At 41.5% G+C, this 26821-nt stretch overlaps 1 protein-coding gene across 4 annotated transcripts in view; it reads left to right on the forward strand.

Annotated features, from left to right (window-relative positions):
* The window catches only part of LOC121277962 (solute carrier family 4 member 1 adaptor protein), a 160406-nt gene that overhangs the window by 118923 nt on the left and 14662 nt on the right, over window positions 1-26821 (forward strand). For 3 of the 4 annotated variants that reach the window (XM_041187880.1, XM_041187882.1, XM_041187881.1), the window contains exons 11-13: window positions 5826-6024; window positions 22574-22687; window positions 26380-26450. In XM_041187880.1, coding sequence (XP_041043814.1) covers window positions 5826-6024; window positions 22574-22687; window positions 26380-26450 — 384 coding nt within the window. The remainder of the gene's footprint in view (window positions 1-5825; window positions 6025-22573; window positions 22688-26379; window positions 26451-26821) is intronic. The other variant, XM_041187883.1, reaches the window with a different exon arrangement.

Here is a 26821-nt window from a genome sequence, read left to right on the forward strand (position 1 = left end):
TCAAATGACAGAGCAAGCTTGAGGGGCCAAATGGCCTACTCCTCCTAACTCGTATGTTCATATTCGCTTCAATCACTCACTGTGATGTGAGTTCCACATTCTTTTTTTTAATTCATTCATGGGATGCGGGTGTCACTGGCTAGGCCAGCATTTATTGCCCATCCCTAATTGCCCTTGATCAGAGGGCATTTAAGAGTCAACCACATTGCTGTGGGTCTGGAGTCACATGTAGGACAGACCAGGGACAGCAGATTTCCTTCCCTAAAGGGCATTAGTGAACCAGATGGGTTTTTACAACAAGCGACAATGGTTTTGTGCCATTAGACTTTTAATTCCAGATTTTTAATGAATTGACTTGCATTTTCCAAGTCATAAGTGACTTTTTTATTCTTCCTACAAAAATATATAGTCTCATATTTATCTTTGTTGAAATTCATTTGCTAGTTATTTGCTCACTATGAAAGTATGTTAATGACCTCCTGTAATTTGCTACAGTTCTCAGTATTAACTATACCACCGAATTTGGTGTCACTTAGAAATTGAATCTTTAATTCAAAGTCCAAATTTTGATGTAAAACGTGAACAGCAGTGACCCAGCACTGATCCTTGTGGAACACCACTTCCCACCTTCTGCCACTCTGAATAACTACCCTTTATTCCCACTCCCTGGATTCAATCTTGAAGCCAGATAGCAATCCATTCTGCTATTTGTCCCCTGATTCCGCATTCCCTGACCTTATTTATTACCATTGTCTATTTTCTCTGTTACTTCCACAAAAAATTCAATAAGGTCAGTCAAGTAAGACTTTCTCTTTTGAAATCCATACTGACTATTCATTGTTTTATGGACAGAAGAGAGATAGGCAAACTGCACTGATTTCTTCTCATCACCTGTCCATAAGCAGAAGATGTTTTGAATTATTTTTTGAGTACGTGGTGGCTTTTTTTCCCAATCCCTTGGTTTGTATGGATCAATTTACTAATAATTTGCAGCAAACTTGCATTATGTTAACTCAGAAGGTTAGTTTATTTCACATTCCTGGGGGAGGAGTATCCGCAACTTCCCACTCCACTATATATATATATATATATATAAAATATATCTATATACACACACAAACACACAAAACACACATACGTACAAACAAACCAACCAACCAACGGAGCAATAGAAAGAGTTTTATAGTACAAAAACCACAGAAGTAAATATTAGTTCACATGATTTCCAGAGTCAGAATCCAGTGAGATATCCTTTCATGTAGGAGTTAGAGTTCAGCTGGCTGAAGACAGGAGTTGTAGGGTTCACTTTGCAGTTGGTGTGGATAGCACTAGATGGGATAGGTACACTGAGATCGGAACAGTTCTGTAGGCGATGGTATGAAATCTTCTAGCATTGACTGGTTTCAAGGCACAGGCTGTTGTTCTACCGGGAGGGCTCTGCCATTTGGTGGCTCACCAGTTGGATATTAAAACAGCAGACTGAGGGTTTCTCAGTTCTCAAAGGCGTACAGAGATTTCAAATTGGTCACTTGAATTATGTGACCCTTCTTTCTCCACAATGACTTCAAAAGGGATGTTTATCCAGCATCTGGAACTGGCTTCAGGACTGTTAATGTCCCAGTCATTAGGTGTTGAAAGAGTTACCACCCATATTGTGGGTCTGGCGACAGGAAGCTATTGTCTAGGCAGACCCACTGACTCCACTAACAAGGTGAGCTGATTTGGCTAACAAGGTGAGCTTATCAGGTGCAAATGGCATCCCTTTGATTCCCTTTTGAAATGCGTTTGGACAGTATCAGGTGTGATGTGAGTCTGTTAGCAGCTCTGCTACTCACATAGAGTTTCTACGTGAGAGTCTCCTGGCTTTCATCATTATAAGGGGTCTGTACAATGAGGGGTGAGATACCACCATCTGAGAAAAGAATTCTTTTCTTCTTTTGTTCTTGTAACTCCTGGGGTAAGCTTCCAGACAAAGGGCCAACCCTATGATCATGTGACTTGTAGCAGCCATCTTTTTTGGTTGAGCAGAAAGTCCTTTTTTTTAAGAAAAATAACAATAAGAATAAAGTTCTGGATTTCTTTTCACATATCAGGGACCAAACGATTATATTATTATTTCTAATTGTTCTTCTATTCTCCTTTAGCAGAAATTGTTATTTTCTTACCACTGATGTTAAGCTGACCATTGTATAATCCCCTGGACATTTTCTGTCCCCTTGTTATATAGAAGGATTACATTAGCTATTTGCTGGTACTTTGGCAGTACACCTTTTTCAAACAAATTATTAAATATTAGTAGTAATGTCTCTGCTATCTCTTCTGTAGGTTCTTTTAAGCACATGGATATAATCCATCCAAAACCAGGGTCTTTATCCTCTTTGAGTTTGTTTAGTTTATTCAACACATTCCCTTTTTATTTTAAATGCACATATCTCATTACTCATCTCATCATTAAATGTCATTAAATGTCTCTTGATAAACACCAAAGCAAAATAATTATTTAATATTTCTGTCATCTCTCTATCATTACCTGTAGTATTATCCTATCTATTCCTTAATGGCCCTTTTCCCGTCACAGTCTTCCTTTCTTTTATTGATGTGCCTGTAAAATATTTTACTGTTTTATTTTATGTCCTTTAATTACTTTCAACTTCTGGAGTCTGGGTTTCAATCCATACCACATTGATGTGATGAAACTTTCAAATTTCTGCTGGTTGTAAGGGTCAAACATAAAATGACCCTGCCCAGATTCAGTTCAGCTTGTATGAGTCTATAAAACATAGCTGGCAGTGATTTGACACAAATTGGCAATCTTAATTCAGAGGTGTACATCAATGACAGCTATTAGAGATGGAGGTGTGACACTGATACAGTAGGGGGTGCCATTATAAGGTTAGGATTAAGGTTTATCAAGGCAAATTAAAAGAGAGCTTTTCTCTCCATCTGACTTGTGTTGTCATACACATGTGCCTTTGCTCATTTTTTTAATTGGGTTTGCAACTATTGGTTCTGATCAAGAGCTTCAAGGGATTCATTTTCTTCACTTTGATATACAATGTGCCTAGAGCTGACTGCGTTAGTGTTTTAAATGGCAAAGTGGTTTATTTCATTCTTTGCCTGATTGGTGTCTTGATATGGCGATTCTACAATTGCAGAATATATTTTATTAATTTATTGTATTGCTTTGTCAATTGTGTAATTCAGCATTATATCCTTAAGTTTAAATTTTAACTTCAAAATATTAATAGAATAGAATATTGGGCTTGCTTCAATTCAACAGGCACTGCAAGTTCTAATATATCGTTGGATGACATTTCCCACTTTGTTATCCAAGTTTGGTTTACAAAAATAAAAGAGGCCGTATAGTCACTTGGGGACTTTCACTGAGGATTGAGGGAAGGGAAAATCTGAGTTTGATTCAAACCTAGCTCCTATTTTCCATTGGATGTTGTATTACTGGCAAGATCTGCATTTATTGCCCATTCCTAATTGCTTTTGAGAAGCTGATGGTGAGCTCCCTTTCAGTCTGTGCAATGAAAGTGCTTCCACAGTGCCATTAGGGAGGGAGCTCCCTGATTTTGACTGAGTGATAGCAAAGGAACGTTGATGCATTTCTAAGTCAGGGCGGTGTGCTTCTTAGAGTTGTTAGTATTCCCACCTACCGACTGCCCTTGTCTTTCTCAGTGGTAGGGGGTCACTGGTTTTGGAGATGCTATCGAGGAAGCCTTGGCAAGTTACTACAGTGCATCTTGTAGATGGTGCACACAGCAGTCTGCCAGTGGTGCATGGAATGAATGTTTAAGATGGTGGACAGGGTCCCAATCAAGCAGACTGCTTCATCCTGGATAATGTAGGATGTTTCTGGCCAGAACCCTAAATTACTCAATCACCCAACGTGGGGAAAATTGCATTTGTGTTGAAATGAAAATGTTAACTTGATGCTCTTGAGGTATTGGAGGTCAGTGCCAAACCAGCCCCTTTACTTCCCACAGTTGTTTTTTGCAAGAAATCCTCACCTATCAGCCGTAGGGCGTTAATGTTTTAATCAAAACTGTCCTGGGAGCAAATCACTGCTCTAGCCAGAGAATCACATGTTTGGGGATCAGTTTAGACTTATAGGAAGAAGACTCGAAGAAGGAAGCAAGACCTGAAATAGAGGTCAAATTTTTAAAATACATTTTTTATGGTACCCAAAATATTTTAAAACTTCGGACGAATATTTTTCCAAATACCAGTCCACTATACAAGAAAAAGATGAGCCCTAATTCCATAAGATGTCCCTAAGGAAATCAAATGAACGCTAAGGAATTGTGCTGGCACCTAACTCTGCATACTTAAACTAGCACTCATAGACATCCTCCGTTTCAATTTCCTTCAGATGTAGCATTGTACAGCACCATCGATTGGTCCAGACCTAAGATCACAGACTTCTTATCCCACTTTGCTTCTGACACCATCATTCTGTTATCGTTTGTAATCTCTGCTTCCAGTGCCTCTATGGTTGGGCTTCGACATGTGTTCACCTTCTCCATTTTCTTTAGGTAAGAGGGGACTTTGAGATTTGAAACTAAGGAAGAGGAACAGAGTGAAGGTGTAAAGATTATGGGTGAAGACCTAAAGAAAGTGAGAAGCTTCAAGTGCCTGGAGTCAGTGGTCACAGAAGATGGAAGTATGAGAGTGGAAATTAAGCAATGGATTAGTACTTTGTGCAATAATTGGAGGACGTGCAGTGGAGTTTTATGGGATAGAAAAATATTGCTGAAACTGAGAGGAAAAATCTACAACAGTTATGAGACCAGCCTTGTTAAATAGTGCAGAAACTTGGCCAACATCAAGAAGAGAGGAACAATGACTGGATACTAATGAATTGTGGATGCTGAGATGGTTGTGTGGAATGACAAGAAAGGACAAGATCAGGGATTAGGATACCAGGGGGATCAGTGAAGATTTTGGAAGGATCAGAAAATGTAGCCGAGAAACAATTGAAAATGGTATGGTCACCTATGATTGAGAGATAGAGAGGACATGTAGTGAGGTGAGTGTTTGGAAATGAGATTACCAGGAAAATGAAAAGAAGGAAGGTCTAAGACCAGATGGAAGGATATGGTGATGAGAGACTGAAACGCAGAGGGATTAGAAGAGGAATGGGCGACTGACAAGTATAGAAGGAGAAGGGTGATCAACCAGCATTGTGGTGACCCCAAGTAAAATGGGAGAAGCTGGAAAAGTAGGAGATGACTTTGAGGCCATTTACTTGAAAGCTTCAAGATTACAAAGAGAATTGATAAAAGTTCATCCAGGTTAATCAGACAATTCCCTTATTTCCTCATGTGTCCTTGAAAGTGTTGTCACCTTCAAGGTCCAATGCCCATTTCTCCAACAGCTTTCTATTTGAATTCTTCCAATAGGGTTTCCTTCCCTTCCATAACACCAAAATGGTCTTAACCACACAATGGAATTTGCTCTTCAAAACCCTCTAAATCTTCACCTCCCCTTTTTTAAAATATCCTTAAAATGCATCTTTTTTTTTAACTGTGCTTTTGGTCATCTAATATTTCCTCCTTTGGTTCAACGTCCATTTCCTTTTTATTTAATTATTCTTATGTCTCTGTGAAGCACCTTGGGACTTTTTTCTGTTAAAGTTGTTTCTAAATACAAATTGTTGTTGCTGGCTATAAAGTTCAAATGTCAGGAGACAAAAAGTTAGATGACAAAATGCGAATGCTAAAGTGCTAATGACAAATTCTTCTGTTCTGAAGGAAAAGTCTTCCAAACACTTGGAGGTAATAAAAAGGTGTGCTTATGTTTCTATTCTTCCTGTACAGCGATTGCCACCTAAACGCCCTGAACCACCCAGTAGTTTCTTTAACATGAAGGAAAGCCAAGTAGCAGAAGAGGAGGAGGAAGAGGAGGAAGAAGCAGAAAAGAACAAGCCTGCTGGTTGGATCCAAGGGCAAGAACTGGAACAAGAAGCAGACCTGTCTCATCCGACTGATTCAGCAGAAAATCTCAGCCAGGATAATGGTGAGTTAAGAGCAGAATTCTTAACTGCTGGCATCAGGAAGGCAGCATGAACTAGCAAGAGGGAGTCTTCCCAGCCTGTGCTGCTTTATTGGTCTTAGCTCAGGCAGCAGTTGATCTGCTACAAGAGGCCACCATATATTTTTTGGCTGAAGAAGGGAAGAGATAATTAGCCAGAACCACGCTCCTGATCTGATATCCCACTAGAAATTGAGAGGATGTGGTCATCAATTGTGAACACTATTATGAGTGGCTTTGATGCTGTCAATGTTTAAATAGTTTCACACCACTCACCAGTCCAGATTAACACTAGAAAAATGCTAAGTATTGCTGAAAAAACACAGTTTTGTCAAAGCTTTTCATGTTGCACTCATCAGGACAATCACAAGAATACCAATGTCAGGGGAAACAACATCCTAATACAGTATGAGAAGAAAACGCTGATTGGTTGGCAAGTGAACTCTGATTGGTAGAGGTGTTGCCTTGGCAAATGCACCAGTTAATGATGACTGACAGTTAACTGTCAAGCATTGTTTGAAATATAAACCAGGCACATTGACCCTGATTGTCAAAGCATTGTCCTGAGGAAGGAACCAGCAAATGGCTATCACATTTTGTTTAGCTGAAACAGGCACAATGTGTGTACATGTTCTTTCTGTGTATTAATATATGGACCATCCTGCCCTGTGTGTTAATATATGTAGCTTCCACTACATACAAATGTGTCACACTGTGAGCCCGACTGTCAGTGTAACTTTTAGCACACTGAAGATTATTTAGTAAATGTTGCCCAACTGCGGAATCACATCTAATGTTGGACACTGTGTTTTGAGTTTTGCAAGCATGGGCTGTTGGGTACGGTCTGTACCTTGTCCGTTGTAAACAGCTGAAGGGACATGCTGCTTGATACAATTCGCCAGTTTTTTGTGACGTACGGCCTACATACCTAGCATCACACTGCCTCTGCAATTCATATACCACATTACTCATTTGTGTTATAGGCAGAATGTCTATTGACAGCAGCATTCTGTTAATGGTGAATACCACTCATGTTGCTACTGCATAGTAGCAGCGTGAAACAGCTAGCTTCACCTGTTGCTCAAAATTTTTGAGATACCTTGTCCTTCCAGGGTAATCTAAGGTAGGCTGGCACTTTTCAGGGCTGAAAGTGACAGCCTTAGGCCCATCCATGAATCTGTATGATATATAGTGCAAAATGGTCTGATCAGAGTAGCCATTGTACTGCAGGATGTCTTTGAAGTGCTCTATTTCAGCAAAAAGCTTGCGTGGTGAGCAAATGGCTTGGTCCCTATTTACGAGATTAACGATAATGCCAATCCTATAGCAGGTATAACTGTGAGAATCCCAACACGTATACTGACCAGTGAAGGTGGACTTGCGGTAGACAGTGGTAGAGAACCCCCTGACAGATTTCTCAACTAGTATGTCAAGGAAAGGGAGTTAATTTGACTACTTCATTTCAAAGGTGAATTTGAGCGCCGGATGGAACCCATTGAGGCATTTAAGGAAATTATTACATCCTGTTACAGATTTAATTATACCAAACGGTATCATCCACATATTGGAAACATACAAGGGGTAGGAGGTTAGGTGTCATTCCATCGAAAACATGTTTCTCATGGAACCCAACAAAGATGTTTGTGAGAGCTGGGCCTAGAGGGGATCCCATGGACGTGCTAGTTGAGAAATCTGCCAGGGTCTACCGCAAGCCTACCTTCACTGGTCAATACACAGGTTAAGATTTTTACAGTTCCACATGCTATAAAATTAGCCTTATCAACAACATCGTAAATGAGCTATTTGCTCACCGTGCAAACTTGATGCTGAAGTAGAGCACATCAAAGACATCCTGCGGGATAGTGGCTACCCTGATTAGATAATTTCACACCGTGAATCGCACAAACTCATGAATGGGCCTAAGGTTGTCACCTTCGGCCCTAAAAAGTGCCTAGTCTGCATCAGGTAACCCTGGAGGGTAAGGCTCCTCAGAAATTTGAGCAGCTGTTTCACATTGCTACTATGCAGTGGGCAACATGAGTGGTATTTGTCACCAACAGGATGCTGTCGTCAAGCTAAAAAGACATTTTTGCCTATCACACAAATGAGTAATGTATATGAATTTCAGTGCCAGTGTGATGCTAGGTATGTAAGCCGTATGCCCCAAAGACTGGCGGATTGTATCAAACAGCATGTCCCTTCAGTTGTTCACAATGGGCAAGGTACAGACTGTACCCAACCAAAACGCAAAACACAGTGTCCAACATTAGATGTGATTCCGTGATTGGAACAATGTTTGCTAAGTAATCTGCACTGTACTAAAAATTACGCTGACAACCAACTTAAGATTGTCAGTTGGCTTGCATTGTGGCACATTTGCATGTACTGGAAGCTACATATATTAATACACATGACCCTGTTCTAAGCAGACAGGAACAACCTGTACATACATTGTTCCTGTTTTAGCTAAGCAAAATCAGCGGTAGCCATTCCCTGGTTCATTCCTCAAGGCAATGCTTTGACCAATCAAAGTCAAGCTGCCTGGTTTAAATTTCAAACAGTGCTTGGCAGTTAACTGTCAGTCACCATTAACTGGTGTCTTCTCCATGGCAATACCTTTACCAATCAGAGTCCACATGCCAACAAATCAGCACTCTCTTCTCATACAGAATAAAGTTGTTCTTCCCCTGACATTGGTATTCTTGCGATTGTCCTGATGAGGGCAAGATGAAAAGTTTTGACAAAATGTCTTTTTTCAGCAATACTCAAGTTCTGTACTACCAAACGATTATTTTAAAACGGTAAGATTAGAGCTGCTGGTGCCGTTGGAACCCGCAGCTACACCTGTTTGCTGTAACTTTGTAATAAATTATAAAAATTCTTGTGGAATAATTCAGCAGCTTTCTTTTTTTCTGCCTCTTTTGTTGAAGCAGATCATGGGAAGCATTCGTGATTCTGTTGAAGTGACTGACTGCTGAATTATCCTCAGTTAATTCAACATCTCAGTGCTGTCAAACTCCATAAACTCAATCCAACCAATTTTCTCAAGCACTAAAAATACGTTCAATCCTCATTTTAAAGGTTAAATATAGTAACGTCATGAATCATAGCCAGAATGGCATTGATTGGGTAACTCCTGAGTAAATCACACCTGGAGACCACACCACTATAAATGGTTGGGATTAATTTTACAGACATAATCTGTATAATGTAACTGTCCTCCATTCACTTCATTTTGCTGGAGATATAGTGATTCTGAGTTTGGAATTTATCAGTAAATAGAGCCTGTTTGCTCTATTGCAAGGCCTGTTTCCACCTCCATTCTCACTACCTCCTCTTGAACCATCTCAGCACTTCTTTAGCTTAAGCTTTCATTTCTGGACATCTTCAGAAAGCCTCCTGAAAATGCAATCATGAACTCCTGGCTTATAATCTCAATCACTGTGATATCCCACTTCTGATGCCATTTTGTAAGTTTTGACTTCAGGAGTCATGGATTACCCAAAAAGTGGGCTGAGCTGATAAGTGCTTTTACAGTAGTTTATTAAGAAGCAACCGTTTAAATATCTTGCTAAATAGACAGGAAAGAGAGGTGCGAACAGTTTACCAGCGCCAGAGGACGAGTGGACAGCTGAAGCCGATTTCTGCAGTTGAAGGTGGCAATCTCTTGCCTCGTCTTTCACAGCTTTCTTTTATCTTTTCTGTTTTCTCAAACTATTCAAGGTGTTGGAAAGCGCTTTTCCAGTCTTCTTTGGTCTGAAGAAGACTGAACACTCCCACTTCTGAGCACCTGTTTATATACCTTATTCTAGGGCTGGTGGCTTACTGCCACCACCATCTGATCAATGACAACTGAAGGACAGGTACCCAAGGTGTAATCTCCCCTGCCCATCATTTTGCCTTGAGGTCATCTTTCAGCTTACCTCATGCTGGATGCCATTTGTTAACTCCTGCCAGGCACTTATCTCAATCAGAGGGTACAAGACTCTGTCCTATCAACTCAGGAATGTCAACATTGAAGCCTGTACTAGGAGACCTTGATACAAGGGCCCCTGAAAGTACCATTCTCCTTGGCTATTATCTCTGTTTATCCCAGCCCTGGTTTCTAAGCAACTATTTTTGAAGAGAGAAAGAGAAAAAAAAATCTTCTGCTAGGTAATCACAATTCTATGCCTGCTGATTCTATAATATCCTTAAAGCTACCTTTTCTTACAGTGGTCTTGAGGCACAAACAGCCTTCTTTTACTACATTCCACGAAGGGTCTTGTTTATAGTTTTATTTTAAATATATCATGCTTGCAGTACACCCTGGCCACAAAACTTTCTGTATATTGTCCCAGTCTTCTGTTTCTGTTTTAGGCTAATATTTACCCTTAGAAACTGCCATGAAAATTTTTCCTTTTCAATTTTGGTATGTCAACCGTCACAACCTCATTACAGGTTTTGGCCACAAGGTGGTGGAGCATGGGGCAAATTTCCTGAAGTTTCTTTCGTTCCCTCAACTCCATCATGAGGCAAAATATTTGAGTGTTATGCTGAAGAATTCAGAATGTTGCTGTAACCTGAGTAAAACGCTTTACTTTTGTGAAATGTCTCAAAGATTGTTGCAAGTGGCTGCGGTAGAGACGGGCGTGTTGTGAGCTGTGTAAGTATAGGCAGGTGGTATTGCAACCTGCTACAAACATGCATTGTGTTGCATTCTGCAGTGGAAGGGATGGATTTTATTACACCCGTTGTAGGACAGGCCTTCAGTGGAGCCTGTGTACTGTGGGCAGGTGTTACATCTTGTTCCAGGTGAAGTTGCACTCCAGCCCAGGTGGGATTGGGGTTAAGTCTCTTCGATCAAGTTTCTGCCTCTGCCACTGCACTGAAACAGTCATTATCAAAATCAGAAATTACATCCTGTATGACTCTGGCATGGGAAGCTGTCCCTTATCCTTCTCAACGTGTCTGTAGCGTTTGACAGGGTGACCATCCTCCAGTTCCTTTCCCCTGTTGCCCAACTGAATGGGGCTGCTCTTGTCTGTTTTATTCCAGTCTATACAGTTGTAGGCAGAGAATCACCTACAATGGCTTTCTTTTCCCATTCCTGTACAGTTACCGGGGAGTCCACTAAGAATCAATCTTTGGCCCCCTCCTCTTTCACATATACGTGGTACCACTCAGTGACATCATCCAAAATGTCAGATTCCACATGTATACTGATGACACTCAGAATTACCTCACCACCAAATCTCTCAATCCCACCACTACTTCTAATTTGTCACACTGCTTGTCCGATACATGGTATTGGAGGAGCAGAAATTGGGAAGACCAAAACCATTGTTTTCTGCCTACACTGCCCCCCTCCCCACCTTCTAACCCCCCGCCCTCCACGAACTCCATATCTTCACCATTGGCTCCATTCCTTTCCCTGACCTGAGGCAGAACTAGACTGTTTGCAGTTTTGGCATCTATTTTTCCCAGAGATAACGTCCCAGAGATAAGCTTTTGACCTTGTAACCAATACATCGCCAAGAACACCTAGTTCCACTTTCATAAAATCATCCTTCTCCACACCTGCCTCAGCCCACCTGCTGCTGAAATCTTCATCCATGTTTTAGTTACCTCTACACTCACCTATTCCAATGCCTTCTCGGCCAATCTCCCACCTTTTACTCTCTGTAAGCTTGAGCTTATCCAAACGCTAGTGCCTGAATCCTAACTTGCACCAACTCCCATTTACCCATCACCACTCCATCCGCAAATCTGCATTGGCTTCCGGTTCAGCAATGCCTAGATTTAAAAGTTCTCGAGCTTGTTTTCAGATCTCTCTATACCCTCACCCCCTCCTTACCTCTGTAACCTCTACAGCCCCAAAACTCCTTGAGATCCCTGCAGTCCTCCAATTCTGGCCTCTTGCACATTTTCAATTTTCTTTGTTTCACCATTCAACTGTGTAGGCCCTGAGCTCTGGTAATCCCTCTCTAAATCTCTGGACCTTTCTTTCCTTCTTTAAGATACTCATTAAAACCTGCCTCCACTGTTCTAATATCTCTTTGTGGCTTGGTGTCAAATTTTCTTTGATCACTCCCGTGAAATTCCTTAGTACATTTTAGTGCTTTAAAGTTGCTATATAAATACAAGTAGTAAATGTTGTGAGAGGAGATTCTGTTCTATACCAGCGAGTGTTGAGCTTGTAATACGCTATCTGCTCCTCTTGCTATGCTCTAGCTGATTCCCATTAGCAATTGCGTACCAACTTAACCTCAATTCTGACCTCCAGTTCTTTTGGGTAAGCCTAGTTGTTCCATCACTTGTTTTTTTTTATTCTTGGTGGCACACAATTTTCTTGGCATGACCTCAATCATCATTTCTTCCTGCATGGCTGCCTTCTCCCTCCGCATCCATTGTTTTGCAGTTGTTCAGGTTTGAAAGCCTGTGTTCTGCTTCAAGGAGTCTGACCTCAATTACAGTTAACTTGTTTCCAGCAGTGTAAATGGAGCTGGCACCGATTCTAATTTTTTGGTAATATCTTCCTTCTACAATGTACTCAAATCACCCAAAACACTAGCAAAAGTTAACCCAGCGGTTCAGAAAAGTTGACAATTCAGGAATGATCCTGATTATCAACCTATGTCATGAAAACAAATGGTTGCACAAGCTTCGTAGGCAGACACGATTCTTCGCTTGCATTGGAGGAGCATATTGGGACAGGAGTACGTTGTTCAACCTCTCACGCCTGTTCTGCCATTCAGTTAATTTGCCACTGTTCAGTATCTTAACTCCATCTTCCTGTCTTGGTTCCATATTCCTTGGCACCTCTATCTATGCATAAAAAATAGCCAAAAATAAAATGTGATTGCGGGAATGAAACTGCTAAAGACACAAAGTTGGTTGTGCACTTATGGAAGATGGAGTAGGTGCATGCTCTCCTGGAACATTTAGGATTTTTTATAACAAAAATTCTGCATACTCGTTAACTTTAAACACTAATTCTTCACTATTAAAAGGTTTGTTTTTTCCTTCAAAAGAAAAACAGCATAGTGAGCAGATTATTACTTCCTCAGTAGCTAGTTTCAGTAGTTAATGTTTGAACAAAGTCCATTCCCCCCCCACTTCCCTTACACGATTCCCCCACTCCACCCCAGCCCAGATTATAGGCATTCTACCCCAACCTGGACCCCAGCCACAGAGACTCCTCACCATTTGGCTGTTCTTGCCCAACCTTCCCAGTACATACAGCAACATATCTCCCTCCTGCCCCTTAATTTTGTCTGACACACCTCCCCCTCATCCTCCATAATTCAGTCTGCCAACTCCTCATCAGCAAGCTCAGATTAAAGTTATATTTTCCCTCCACACCTGCTTGTTCATGCTTCCATGGTCAGCAAATCCTCAAAACTTCACCACCTTTAGTGCCCCTAACCCTGGCATTGACACTTCTGAGCATCTTAGTGATTTGATGCAGCTCCAGTTGGAAGTTTAGCAATATTTTTGTTTTAAATCTTGTCAGTGTTAAACCTCAGGGGGGCACAGTAGTTGGCAGTATTTGTACATGTATATTACATTTTATTGAAAAGAGATAACAATGTAGAGATGTTGATCTGAGACAAGGGAGCTTTCCAAATTTACTTCCCAACTGAGCGAAGGCGTTGACTGAACTTGCAGTACATCTACTTACTGTGTTGCAAAACACAGTTCTTAATTACTATTTGGTCACTGCAGCCTGTGAAAAATAACAAGTGGAGCAAATTCACTAACTACTTTCTGAACTATTTCAATTCTCACGTTTCTGACTTAAAACTGCATTGCACTGCAGAGAAGAGATTAGATGACCCATTGCCACTGCTACAAGTTGCATAAACGCAAGGGTATGCCCGATATATGTATGTATGTATGAATCTGCTTTCACCCCATTTTCGGGCAGTGCATTCCAGATCATCATATATCGGAGTAAAAATAAATTCTTCTCATTTCCCCTGTGGTCTTCTGTCAATTACCTTAAACCTATAGCCTCTGATTTCCGATCACCCTGCTTGTGGAATCAGTTTCTCCCTATCTACCAAATTCCATTTTGGAATGGAACGCCTATATTAAATTAATCATCTCCACCCTGGGAGAGCAAGCCCTGTGCCATGAAATTTTAGAACATGGTTTTCCAATCTCTCAGAAACTAATATTTGGAGGTTTCTTTATTCCAACAGTTGCTTTGGCCCATGCAGTTTGGTGTGGACATTAGTTTGGTACATTTATCATCATGTTCCACTATATTATTAAACTAAACTTGTGCAGTTACCAGGCACCCAGTAAAATATAATTAATGACCCAGTAAAAGATGCCTATGGTGCCCATTAAAACTTTGCCAAAAATTCCCAGTATTACATTTTTGCAGTCAAGCACCTGGCCCAGTGTCTTGGCCAACGTTCTTCCCCAAAGCAGCAGCATCACATAACTGGCCCTTCATCTCATTTGCTGGGAGTGGAATTATACTTTGCCCGAATTAACTGCCCCATAACAACAGTGACTAAACTTCAAAAGTAACTCATTGACCGTTGAGCACTTTGGGATGTCCTGAGGGTGTGATTAGGTGCTTTATATAAATGTAAATTCTTGCCTTCATTCCCAAAAGCAAGCTGTGTCTGGAGAGATCAGTTCAAGCTATATGAAAATAGCTGAACTGGTTACAGAACTGTCACTAGTGGTGAGAGCAATTTGTGGTGATAAATATACCTAGTGACAGCATTGATTAAACAATGCAAGAAGTACCTGACTTCAAACTAATAGGGACATTTCGCACCAACATTGCAAACAAGAAACATACAGAAGGAACAATTATATCTTGAACTTATGTCTGGCTGGCTGCATAGGTGTTTTGTATAGCTCTGACAGCCCCATTGCATTGATTGGATTTGCATTTCTATCCCAGTATAAGGCTGTTCGAATGTAATTTACATATTGATGGAATTTAATTTGAATATTGAGCCTTGAATCTGTTGGAGCATGGTGCTTTGGAGCTGCAATCAGACACACTCACAAACACTCTGGAATTTGGGGAGGGGAAGGAGAGGTATGTGCCTCTCAGTCCTGATCGTTCTCCGTGATTCCTTTGGATGAATGGGTGTGTGGATGCTTGGGGATAATGTGCTCCACTAGAGTTGTAGGCCTTACTGTTGAGGCTCCTAAATAAGTAATGATGATTTGCATGATATTTCCACGAGTGTCTGATTTCAGAAGGGAAGGGGAGAAAATTTGCCGAACGACAAGAAGCTTGTGCAGTAGGGACAAGGCAAGTGATGAGGATGCTCAGTAGAGTTCGGGAGGTGGTGGCATAATGGTGATGTTATTGTACTAGTAATCAAGAGACACAGAATCACAGAATTGGTATGGTGCAGAAGGAGGCCATTTGGCCCATCATGTCTGCACCGACACTCTGAATGAGCAACTCACTTAGTACAGTCCCCTGCCTTCTCCCCATAACCCTGCACATTCTTCCTTTTCAGATAATGAATGCTTCAATTGAATCTGTCTCCACAACACACTGAGGCTGTGCATTCCAAACCCTAACCACTCACTGTGTAAAAATGTTTCTCCTCATATAGCTTCTGCTTCTTTTACTAATTACTTTAAATCTGTGCCCTTTTGTTCTCATGATTTTTGCATACCTTTATCAAATTTCCTCCCAGCCGCCTTTACTCGAAGGAAAACAATCCTAACTTTTCCAATCTTTCTTCATAACCGAAGTTCCTCATCCCTGGAACCATTCACATGAATCTTTTCTGCACCTTCTTTAATGGCTTCACATCCTATCTAAAGGTGGTGCCTAGAACAAGATGCAGTACTCTAGCTGAGGTCGAACTAGTGCCTTATGCAAATTCAACATAACCTCTATGCCACGTTAGTAAAGCCCAGGATACCTGTATGCTTTATTAACTGCTCTCTCCACCTGTCCTGCCACCTTCAATAATTTTGGCGTATATACACCCAGATCCCTTTGCTCCTGCACCCCTTTAGAATTGTACCCTTTATATTGGCTCTCCATGTTCTTCCTACCAAAATGGATCTACCACATGCCCGCCCATTCCACCAACCAACTTGTCTATGTCTTTTTAAAATTCTACAGCTCACAATATTTCCAAGTTTTGTGCCATCCACAAACTTTCAAATTGTGCCCTGCACGCCAAGGTCCAGGTCATTAATATAGATTAGGAAAGGCAATGCTGACCCCTGTGGAACTCCACCACAAACCGTCCTCCAGCACAAAAAACGTCTGTTAACCACTAATCTGTTTCCTGTCGCTCAACCAGTCCCGTATCCATGTTACTGCTGTCCCTTTTATCCCATGAGCAATAAGTTTGCTCTCAAGTCTGTTGGGTGGCACTGTATCAAATGCCTTTTGGAAGTCCATATGGACCACATCAGCGGCAATGCCCTCAACAACCCTTTCTGTTACCTCTTCAAAAAGTGCCAACAAGTTAGTTAAACATGACTTACCCTTAAGAAATCCATGCTGGCTTTCCTTAATTGAGCAGCTTTTGTCCGTGCGACTGTTAATTTTGTCTGGAATTATTTTTTTCTAGCAGTTTCCTCACCACCAAAGTTAAACTGGCCTGTAGTTGCTGAGTTTATCTTTACACCCTTTTTTGAATAAAGGTGTAATGTTTGCAATTCTCCAGGCCCAGGCTAATGAGGACGTGAGTTCAAATCCCATCACAGCATTTGGTGGAATTTACATTAAAAAATCTGGAATCATAAGCTAGTCTCTGTAATGGTGACCATGAAACCATTATCGATTATTAGAAAAAACACCACCTGGTTCACTAATGCTCTTTAGGAAAGGAAATCTGCCGTCCTTACCACTTCTGGCCACCTGTGACTCTAGGTTGACCCTTAAATGCCAAGCAAGCCACCCAGTTATATCAAACTGCTACAAATTCTAAAAGGAATGAAACCGGATGGCCCACCTGGCGTTGACCTAGGCACCAGAAACAGCAATAGCAAACCCGGTCCTGCCGACCCTGCAAAGCTGTCCTTACTAACATCTGAAGGCTTGTGCTAAAATTGAGAGAGCTGTCCCAAAGACTAGCCGAGCAACAGCCTGACAAACTGATACTTACTGGATCATACCTTACAGATGGTGACCCAGACACCACCATCACCATCCCAGGGTACGTCCTATCCACCAACAGAACGGACCCAGCAGAGGTGGTGGCACAGTGGTATACAGTCGGGAGCGAGTTGCCCTGGGAGTCCTCAACATTGTCTCTGGACCCCATAAAGTCTCTTAGCACCTGGTCAAACATGGGTAAGGAAAAGTCCTGCTGATTACCACTGACTGCCACCCCCAACCCCCACCCAGTCAATGAAGCAGTACTACTCCATGTTGCACACCAATTAGAAGAAGATACTGAAGGTGGCAAGAGTACAAAATAAATTCTTGTCCTTCAGCAAGAGTTGCTTGGTAGCATGACTACTGACTGAGCTGGCCAAGTCCTAACAGACATACCAGCTAGACTAAGTCTTTGGCAACTGGTGGGGGAACCAACAAGAGGGAAAACCTACATAATCTCATCCTCACCAATCTACCTGTTGCAGATGTATCCATGATTCCTGAATAAAAGTATACCAATGAAATGACCTTGATAGAATATCTTTGGATGCAGAAATTGCAAATAAATTGTGGAACTGTTACACCAAACGAATACATGCATTTGCCATTTATAAATACCTTTTAGTACGTTGACTCTGCCCCAGGTTTGTGCACAGTTCATTGTCTGATTCAGATGTGTAGATCTAAATTATACAGCCTTAACAAAAAGGGGGGTAAAATTCAGCTATCTATTCAAAGTTTTGGAAGAGATTTACAAAATTCAAAACAGTGCCAGCATGGTTACAATGGCTGAATGCCCTCCTGTATATAATTTCTGGTTCTGCTGCTAGCTTCTGGTAAAGTGCTGTTAGCAAGGGAGGGCATTCCATAGGAATTGACTACAGCATTAAAATGAATTCCACTCATACAACATTCCTTTGCAGCCTAGGAAGCTTCTAACAATTTTTTTTTGAAGCAGTGTGGCTGACTGGATCAGCACTTGCCTGTTCCAGATAGAATTCTAACGTAACATTTATCCTCAATGCAAACTGCTCAGTGCAAGGATGAAGATATCTAATTTTGTAAACTCCAATTCAAATATCACCTCTTTCTCAATTATTCATGCTTCCATTTTGTTCAATATCGTCAGCTCTGCACTTAGGCCATCATTGGCACTTGAGCTTCCTGTAAGGTTTTACACCATGCACAAAAAGAAGTTTCAATCTAGATTTTATTTGCAGCATGAGTGATTGACTGGATTGAGGTACTAAGTCTACAAATAGTAGAAATAAAAGTTCTGCAAATGAAGGAAGCCTGAATGAAAATAAGGACATTGCACAGCCAGTGTGTCAGCCTCTATAAGAGAAGATGGGCTACAATCCCAGGTGGAAGCCCTGCCAAAGGACCTCATCTGTACTATTATCTTTCTCTTTTGATGTGATGCCTGTTTCTGGAACTTTTCGCTTTCTGTTTGAGAATCCAATGGCATAGGAGAGAGTGCAATGCAGATTCTCCAGAATAATACCGAGGCTTAGGGCTTTAAATTATGAAGACAGATTGCATATAAATGGCATGTATTCCCTTGAGTATAGAAGATTGAGGGATGATCTGATCAAGCTGTTTAAAATATAAGAGGATTGGATAGGGTTAACACAGAAACTGTTTGACCTAGTGAGAGAATCAAGAACAATAGGTCATAACCTTAAAATTAGAGCTAGGTATTCAATAGTGAAATCAGGAAGCAATTGATGCCAAGGGATATGGAGCTACATCGGGCAAGAAGAGTTGAGGTACAGATCAACCAATTATATTCTAACTGAATCGCGCATGAAGTCTGAGGTGCTGAATGGCCCACTCCTGTTCCTGTGTTTACACAGATCTCAGTTGGAACACAGGGTTCTTAGTAAACTGGTTAAGTTATCATAGGCATTCAACTATGTAGTATGTAGCAGTCTTGGCCCGTTTGGCCATCCAGAATTTGAGCTTGATGTCAGCAGCAAACAGATGTTTACTGTTCTGTCACCAACTACTGTTCGACACCTGCCAGTTGCCATCCACTTCTCCTAACTAATCTCCAAGTCCCTGTACCTTTGTAAAAAGTGCATTCTACATGGGCTGAGATTTCAGCAGATATCTTCTCCATCTCTAAGACCCCCTAACTCCTTTTCTGTAACATTGCTGGTCTACGCCCTAGGGTTCTAAACAAGATAGCTGCAGAGATAGTGGGTGTGCTCGCTATGATTTTCCAAAATTCCTTAGATTCGGGAATGGTCCCATTAGATTGCAAGTTGCTCTTTTCAAGAAATGAGGGAGAGAGAAAACAGTGAACTACAGGCCAGTTAACCTAACATCAGTTGGTTGGGAAAATTCTTGAATCAATTATTAAAGAAGCCTTAACAATGCATTTAGAAAAGCATGGTATAAATAGAACAAGTCAACATGGTTCTACTAAAAATCCTGTTTAACAAATTTGGGAGTTTTTTGAGCATGTAACTAGTAGGTAACTTGATTACTTGCAATAATTCACATTTCCAATACTTTCCTAGCCTCCCATCTTGCACCCTCTGTAAACTTCAGTTCATCCAAAACTCTGCTATCCTTATCCTATTTTGTATCAAGTCCCACCAGCCCTGTGCTCACCAAACCACATTGACTTCCTGTCCATTAACACCTCATTCTTGCGTTCAAATCCCTCCATGGCTGGACTCATTTACCTCCAACCTCTACACAACCCGACCACCCTTTGCGAACTCTGCATTTCTCCAGTTCTGGCCTCCTGTGCATCTTTCCCCACCACTATAGCTGCCTGGGTAGTAAACTGTGAAAGTCTCTACCTCTCTCTGCTCCATTTAATACACACCTTAAAATGTACGAACATACAAATTAGGAGCAGGTGTAGGCCACCACGCCCTTTTAGTCTGCTCTGCCATTCAATAAGATCACCTCACCTCCACATTCCCATCTACCCCCATAACCTTTCACCCCCTTGCTTATCAAGAATCTATCCTCAAAAATATTCAAAGACTCTGCTTCCACCACCTTTTGAGGAAGAGAATTCCAAAGACACTCAACCCTCTGAGAGGAAAATTTCCTCTTCATCTCTGTCTTAAGTGAGTGACCCTTTATTTTTGAACATTGAGCCCTAATTCTAGATTCTCTCATAAGAGGAAACATCCTCTCCACATAATGACCCTTCAGGATCTTATGTTTCAATCAAGTCACCTCTTACTCTTCGAAACTCCATCAGATACAAGCCTAGCCTATCTAATCCTTCCTCATAAAACAACCTGCCTATTCCAGGTATTAGTCTAATAAATCTTCTGTCAACTGCTTCTAATGCATTTACATCCTTCCTTAAATAAAACCTACCTCTTTCCCTGTCCAAAATCTCCTTATGTGGATAGGTGTCAAATTTTGTCTTGTATAGTACCTTGGGAAGCTTTGCTATGCTAAAGGTACAATATGAATGCAAGTTGCTGTTACATAAGCTTTCCACAGGATGACACTGATCAAGATGATATCCAGGTTTCAGTCTTACTCACTTATTCAGTGAAAATTGAAAAGTTGACTGTGTGATGTCAAAATAAAGTATGAAACTAGCTGGAGAGGGCTTTGAAAAAGATAAACCCTCAACAACTCCTGTCAGTCTCTATCTGTTTCTGCTGCTTCCTGCATAAGAACCTAGCATTGTTCCTTGTCTTTCATACTAGCAGTTCATTGGTCAAATCTGCAATGGAAGAATGAGAAGTGTAATAAGAGTGATGCCTCTACAAGCACCATGCACTGCCTTATTCACAGGACACAATATTAAAATATTATTGTTATAACTGAAGTTTAGCATTTTTTGGTAAGCTCATGGCGTCACCAAGCTGAGGCATGTTGGTATGTTTTAGGAAACTAGTGTTGGTATCAAACACTCCCTAGGTCAGTTAATGGCAGATTAAAGCTTCCTACCATACCAAGTGTAAACCTAAATCGCAGCCTCACTGCGCCAGCCTGACATTTATTGTTTCCAACACCAACCATCCTTGGGATCTCTGGAAGTGAGATTGTAACTTCAGTATTTTTATGCACAGTCCCATTTCCACAAGTAGCTACCTGTACACTGCCCAAACATTCTGAAGTACCTTACAGCCAAACGATAGGAGAGTCTTCCTGTCATTAATTGAAACTGGATTTACATTCTCCTGTCCAGGTGGAAGTCTAACTCTTACTATGTCACTTTTGGCAGAAGAGTTTGAGGAGGCGGTAACAGCTGTCTTGATCAGACTGTTAGGAATTGCAGCAATGAAGGAGGCTCCAGTACTACCTCAGCAACCAGAGCCGTGTATTCTAGCCCCATTTCCTTGCCCTTTTCCCATGTTCTTGTATAGTTTTTTCAATTTCCTAGCTAATTGTATTTTTAAATTACTTTTGGGGGAAACCAAAACTGGGGGCCATAAATATAAGATAGTCACTAAATCCAATTGGGAATTCTGAAAAAACTTCACACAGCAAATGCTCTCAATGAGCTCCCCAGTTCAGCAGCTTCTATGAGTCAGAGAGACTGAACTCCTTTATGGACCTGCTGAGGTTAATGGAAAGCTCTGTTAGGGGCACTGATTCCAACCACTGGAAAACACTTGTGTGTGTTAAAAAAAATACATAGTTTTGTCAAAATATTGATGTATTTCAGTTGCAAAGCTGCAATGGAGAAAATAAATTGCAGCTCAAAGGGGCACCTAGTTTCCATGTGCCCTTCTGTGCTGTTAGAGCTAACTTAGTTCATTAAAAATAGCTGTTATACATCTTACAGCACATTTTTACCACCAAAATACATTTGTGATAATCAGTTACTTGAATACACAGGTAAGGGGGAGTCCTTGTGTTCATCAACCATATTTCTGCACCTTCTCATCATATCTGCCTGCAAAAATGCATCATGTTGCCATTTGAAGCCCCTTGTGCTGTCCACTTTGGTAACTTATTCCAAAAGCCTACAACCCTGCAAGATGAAAATGTTCTGTTTGACTGCTCAATTTGCAAATGCTGAACCTGTATCTTTGGTATCTGATCCCCTCACTTAATGCAATCTCATCTAATCGCAGAATTGTTATTTACTCACCAAACAGCATGGTTTCAGATCTGAGTTATTGGGCCTCCAACACCACACATGATTATCCCACATCCCCAACCCCAACTACCATGTATTCTCTCTCTCTTCCATGGGGGTAGTACTTTATCAAAAGCTATCTGGTTTCCCACCTGGTTAAGCCAATGTGTTGTTCAAGGATGAATCAGTGCTTTTGCATGGCTGGTGATTGCATATAATTTCATGCAAGACAACCCAGACATTGATTTTGCAATTCATTTGAAACAACTTTCTCTCTGTGGCATTAACTGCTATGCAGTTTCACTGAGCAAGCAACAATTGAATAAGCCTGACACGAAACATGTTAATCTGTTTTGCTCCGCTTTCTTGAATAGAAACTGCCCTGTTGTCTCGGTGCCTTAGCCAAGAAGGCAATAAGGATGGTGCAACTCCTTCATTCGAAGACCAGGGGGATTGTAACAACTCTCCATCTAAAGATTCAAACCCAGGTATAGCCAATTCAAACGTATCACCACTTAGCACTTCTTGGAGGAGGAGACAATGTTCTATCATTCCGCCAATAATTTGAGATTAAAGTTCGGCGAGATTAAAGAAAAATGTAAAAAACACAATGATACCATTGTGTGCTGCACCTCACTTACCAGTGCTAAGTGCTGCTGCAGGACCCCTTTTCTGCAGATAATCAGCATGATGACTTGCCACCTTTAACCCAATGAGTGCCTGACTGCCATAGAATTCTAGAGCCCACTCCCTGTCAACTGTCCATGTGGACAACGTCAGGAAGGGTGTTTTGCAATTGAGGATGGCTAAACTCAGACAAGGGTCTATCAAACTAGAGCCAGTTTTCCAAAATCACTTTTCCAGTTCTACATGTTGAAAGTAAATGGATGGAAATTCCCCCCAGAGGTTCACTGCAGTTTATCTGATGAGTAGCTGGTCCATATAGACCAAGGGGATTTCCAGATTAATCACTAGTTCCCTCTGAGTTAGTGGATCACAGATTTCCAGTGAATTAGTTGACCTCAGAAAAGTAGTTGATGGGATACTACAACTGTCCTCAAGAGCTACAATCAGGATGGGGAAATTCAGACTGATTTGCAATCTAGCAACCTTTCCTGAAACTCTGTACATGAGCTCCCAGTGAGGAGAGGATCATTTTCTTTCATTCATTCATGGGATGTGCAGATCACTGGCTAGGTCAGTATTTGTTGCCCATCCCTAATTGCACTTGAAAAGGTGGTGGTGAGCTGCCTTCTCAAAATGCTGCAGTTCATGTGGTGTAGGTACACCCACAGTGCTGTCGGGGAAGGAGTTCCAGGATTTTGACCCAGCAACAGTGAACGAACAGCGATATATTTCTAAGTCAGGATGGTCTGTGACTTGGAGGGGAACTTCCAGGCGGTGGTGTTCCCATCTGTCTGCTGCCCTTGTCCTTCTAGATGGTAGTGGTCATGGGTTTGGAAGGTGCTGTCTAAGGAGCTTTGGTGAATTCCTGCAGTGCATCTTGTAGATGGTACACACTGCTGCTATTGTGCGTCGGTGGTGGAGGGAGTGAATGTTTTTGGATGGGGTGCCAATCAAGCGGGCTGCTTTGTTCTGGATGGTGTTAAGCTTTTTGAGTGTTTTTGGAGCTGCACTATCTAGGTAAGTGGAGAATATCCATCACACCCCTGACCTGTGCCTTGTAGATGGTGGACAGGTTTTGGGAAATCAGGAGGTGAGTTACTCACTGCAGGATTCCTAGCCTCTGACCTGCTCTGGTTGCCACAGTATTTATATGGCTAGTCAAGTTATGTTTCTGGTCAATGGTAACCGCCCAGGATGTTGATAGTGGGGAACTCAGCAATGATGAATGTCATGGAGCAATGGTTAGATTCTCCCTTGTTGGAGATGGTCGTTCCCTGTGTGGTGCAAATGTAACTTGCCGCTTGTCAGCCCAAGCTGCATTTGGACATGGACTGCTTCAGTATCTATGGAGTCGCGGCTGGTGCTGAACATTGTGCAATCGTCAGCGGACATCCCCACTTCTGACCTTATGGAAGGAAGGTTATTGATGAAGCAGCTGAAGATGGTTGGCCCTAGGCCACTACCCTGAGGAACTCCTGCATTGATGTCCTGGAACTGAAATGAATGACCTCCAACAACCACAACCATCTTCCTTTATGCTAGTTATGACTCCAAACAGCGGAGAATTATCCCCCTGATTCCCAATGACTCCAGTTTTGCTAGAGCTCCTTGATGCCACACTCGGTCAAATGCTGCCTTGATGTTGAGGGCAGTCACTCTCACCTCCCCTCTGGAGTTTAGCTCTTTTGCCTATATTTGAACCAAGGCTGTAATGAGATCAGGAACTGAGTGACCCTGGCAGAAACCAAACTGAACATCAGTCAGCAGGTTATTGCTAAGCAAGTGCCGCTTGATAGTACTGTTGATTACCCTTTCCGTCACTTTATAGATGATCAAGAGTAGACTGATGGGGTGGTAATTAGCCGGTTAGGATTTGTCCTGCTTTTTGGTGCTATTGTCAGAATATTGTCAAAGCCTATAGCCTTTGTAGTATCCAGTGCCTTCTGCTGTTTGCGTGGAGTAAACCAAATTGGCTGAAGACTGGCATCTATGACACTTGGGACCCTGGAGGAGGCCAAGATGGATCATCCATTCGGCACTTCTGGCTGAAGATTGTTTCAGCCTTATCTTTTGCACTGATGTGCTGGGCTCCCCCGTCATTGAGGATGGGGATATTTGTGGACCCCCCCCCACCCCCCCGCTCCAGTGAATTGTTTAATTGTTAACCATTCACGACTGGATGTGACAGGCTGCAGAGCTTACGTCTGATCTGTTGGCTGTGGAATTGCTTAGCTCTGTCAATTGCTTGCTGCTTATGCTGTTTGGCACACAAGTTGTCCTGTGTTGCAGCTTCAACAGGTTGACACCTCGTTTTCAGGTATGCCTGGTGATGCTCCTGGCATGCCTTCCTGCACTCTTCACTGAACTGATCATCAGTTATGATGTCCACCATAGTTAAATAGGCCATTTATGCTCTCCAGAAACATTTGCACATGTGGGTGATGTAATTGAGGGCACCTAGTATCAATGGTAGCTTATCCCCAGTTCATGTCTTTAGGGACAGTAGGCATGAAGGGAAAATTATCAAAAAATAAAAAAAGTATATAAAACAATAGTACACCGCTGGCCATTAGCGGGTTGGGCCTAAGAACCACAGACGGGAAAGCTCCAGGATCCATTCTGCATCCATACCAAGTTAGCTGGCCTCAACCAGGGTCCTATAATTGAACACAACACTCCTTTCTAGAGAGAAGATGATCACCAAGGGTCCCACTCTTAATTGATGTCTACAATCCTGCCAAGCTGTGCATGTGGAGAGGGTTTGGATAAGAAGAGAATCAAACCGAAGTTTGATGTCCTGCCTTGGCTGAAGAGCTTGTTGACAGTACCTAAGCTCATACTTGAACGGTAAAATACCAGAGATCCCACAAAAGAGTTGGTGTCCAGAGGAAACAAGAAAACCGCAGGAGGGAGTGTTAATATAATTCTGAAATATTGGAGATGTGGAAATGGGCCAAGTTACTGATACTTGATCGAGGCTGGAGTTTTATCTCATTTCACATCTTCTGTATGTTGTTTACTTTGAGATTATCAAATTAGTCTCAACTAGTACTTTATTTACAGAGCGTGCAATGAAGTTTCTGGTCCTTTAGGAACGAGGGTGACACCTCAGTGGGTGTCAGAGGAGACGTTTGCCTAATTTTTCAGAACAGGGGACAGTTGGGATTGAAATCATTGTGTGACATTAGTAACAAATATGTTAATATATTTGATATCCCTTGTCTGTTATCTGACTGGTTGACCTATTTAAAACACTAATACACTCATTACTAATATTACAGCTTCAACCTTCAATCTGCCCTCCAATCCTTCTACAAAGTAACCTATTTGAGAAGAAAACATGGGCTTGTAAAACGAATCATTTCCTTCTTCCTCACAATGCTGTACATTTACCAAAGGACCCAGCCACTTGAGTGCACCATGTATGATCAAGAGGGTAGACTTGGTCAAAATATCATTGATATTGTGCATCTGTTGAAAACCATATACAAAGCAATTTTTTTAATTAAATCAATATTTTCGATTTAACTAATTTTTTTTGTTTACTTCAAAGCCATGACCAAGTCTAACGATGAAAAAAGTAAAGGAAAAGTTATGAAGAAGAAAATATATGGTCCAAAGAAAGTAAGTAATTTATACCTATTTCGCATCCACAGGGTACACTGGCTGCCAGCCAATTTGCATATTTATCATGCAAAGAAAATCAACTTTAGAATTAATATTTTAGGCATATCAGAGCGATGCTGCATGCTGGAGACACAGCATGTTGTCCCAAAGTGTCGGTAGGTTTGCTTCACATCAGTTTTCCTTACACTTTGCGTTCACAGTCTGAGCTTTGCCATCATGGAGAAAACACTGACAGATCTTCCTTCCTCACTGACCCCAAAGCAGTCCCTCTCAGGACATATTCACATGTCCAGAAATTGTTCACACAATTTTTTCTTGCCGATCCATTTGTCCTTCCATCTGGTTGTCTGATTTTCCACTTGTAGCTT

Source organism: Carcharodon carcharias, chromosome 5 (assembly GCF_017639515.1).
Source record: "Carcharodon carcharias isolate sCarCar2 chromosome 5, sCarCar2.pri, whole genome shotgun sequence".
Lineage (NCBI taxonomy): Eukaryota > Metazoa > Chordata > Chondrichthyes > Lamniformes > Lamnidae > Carcharodon > Carcharodon carcharias.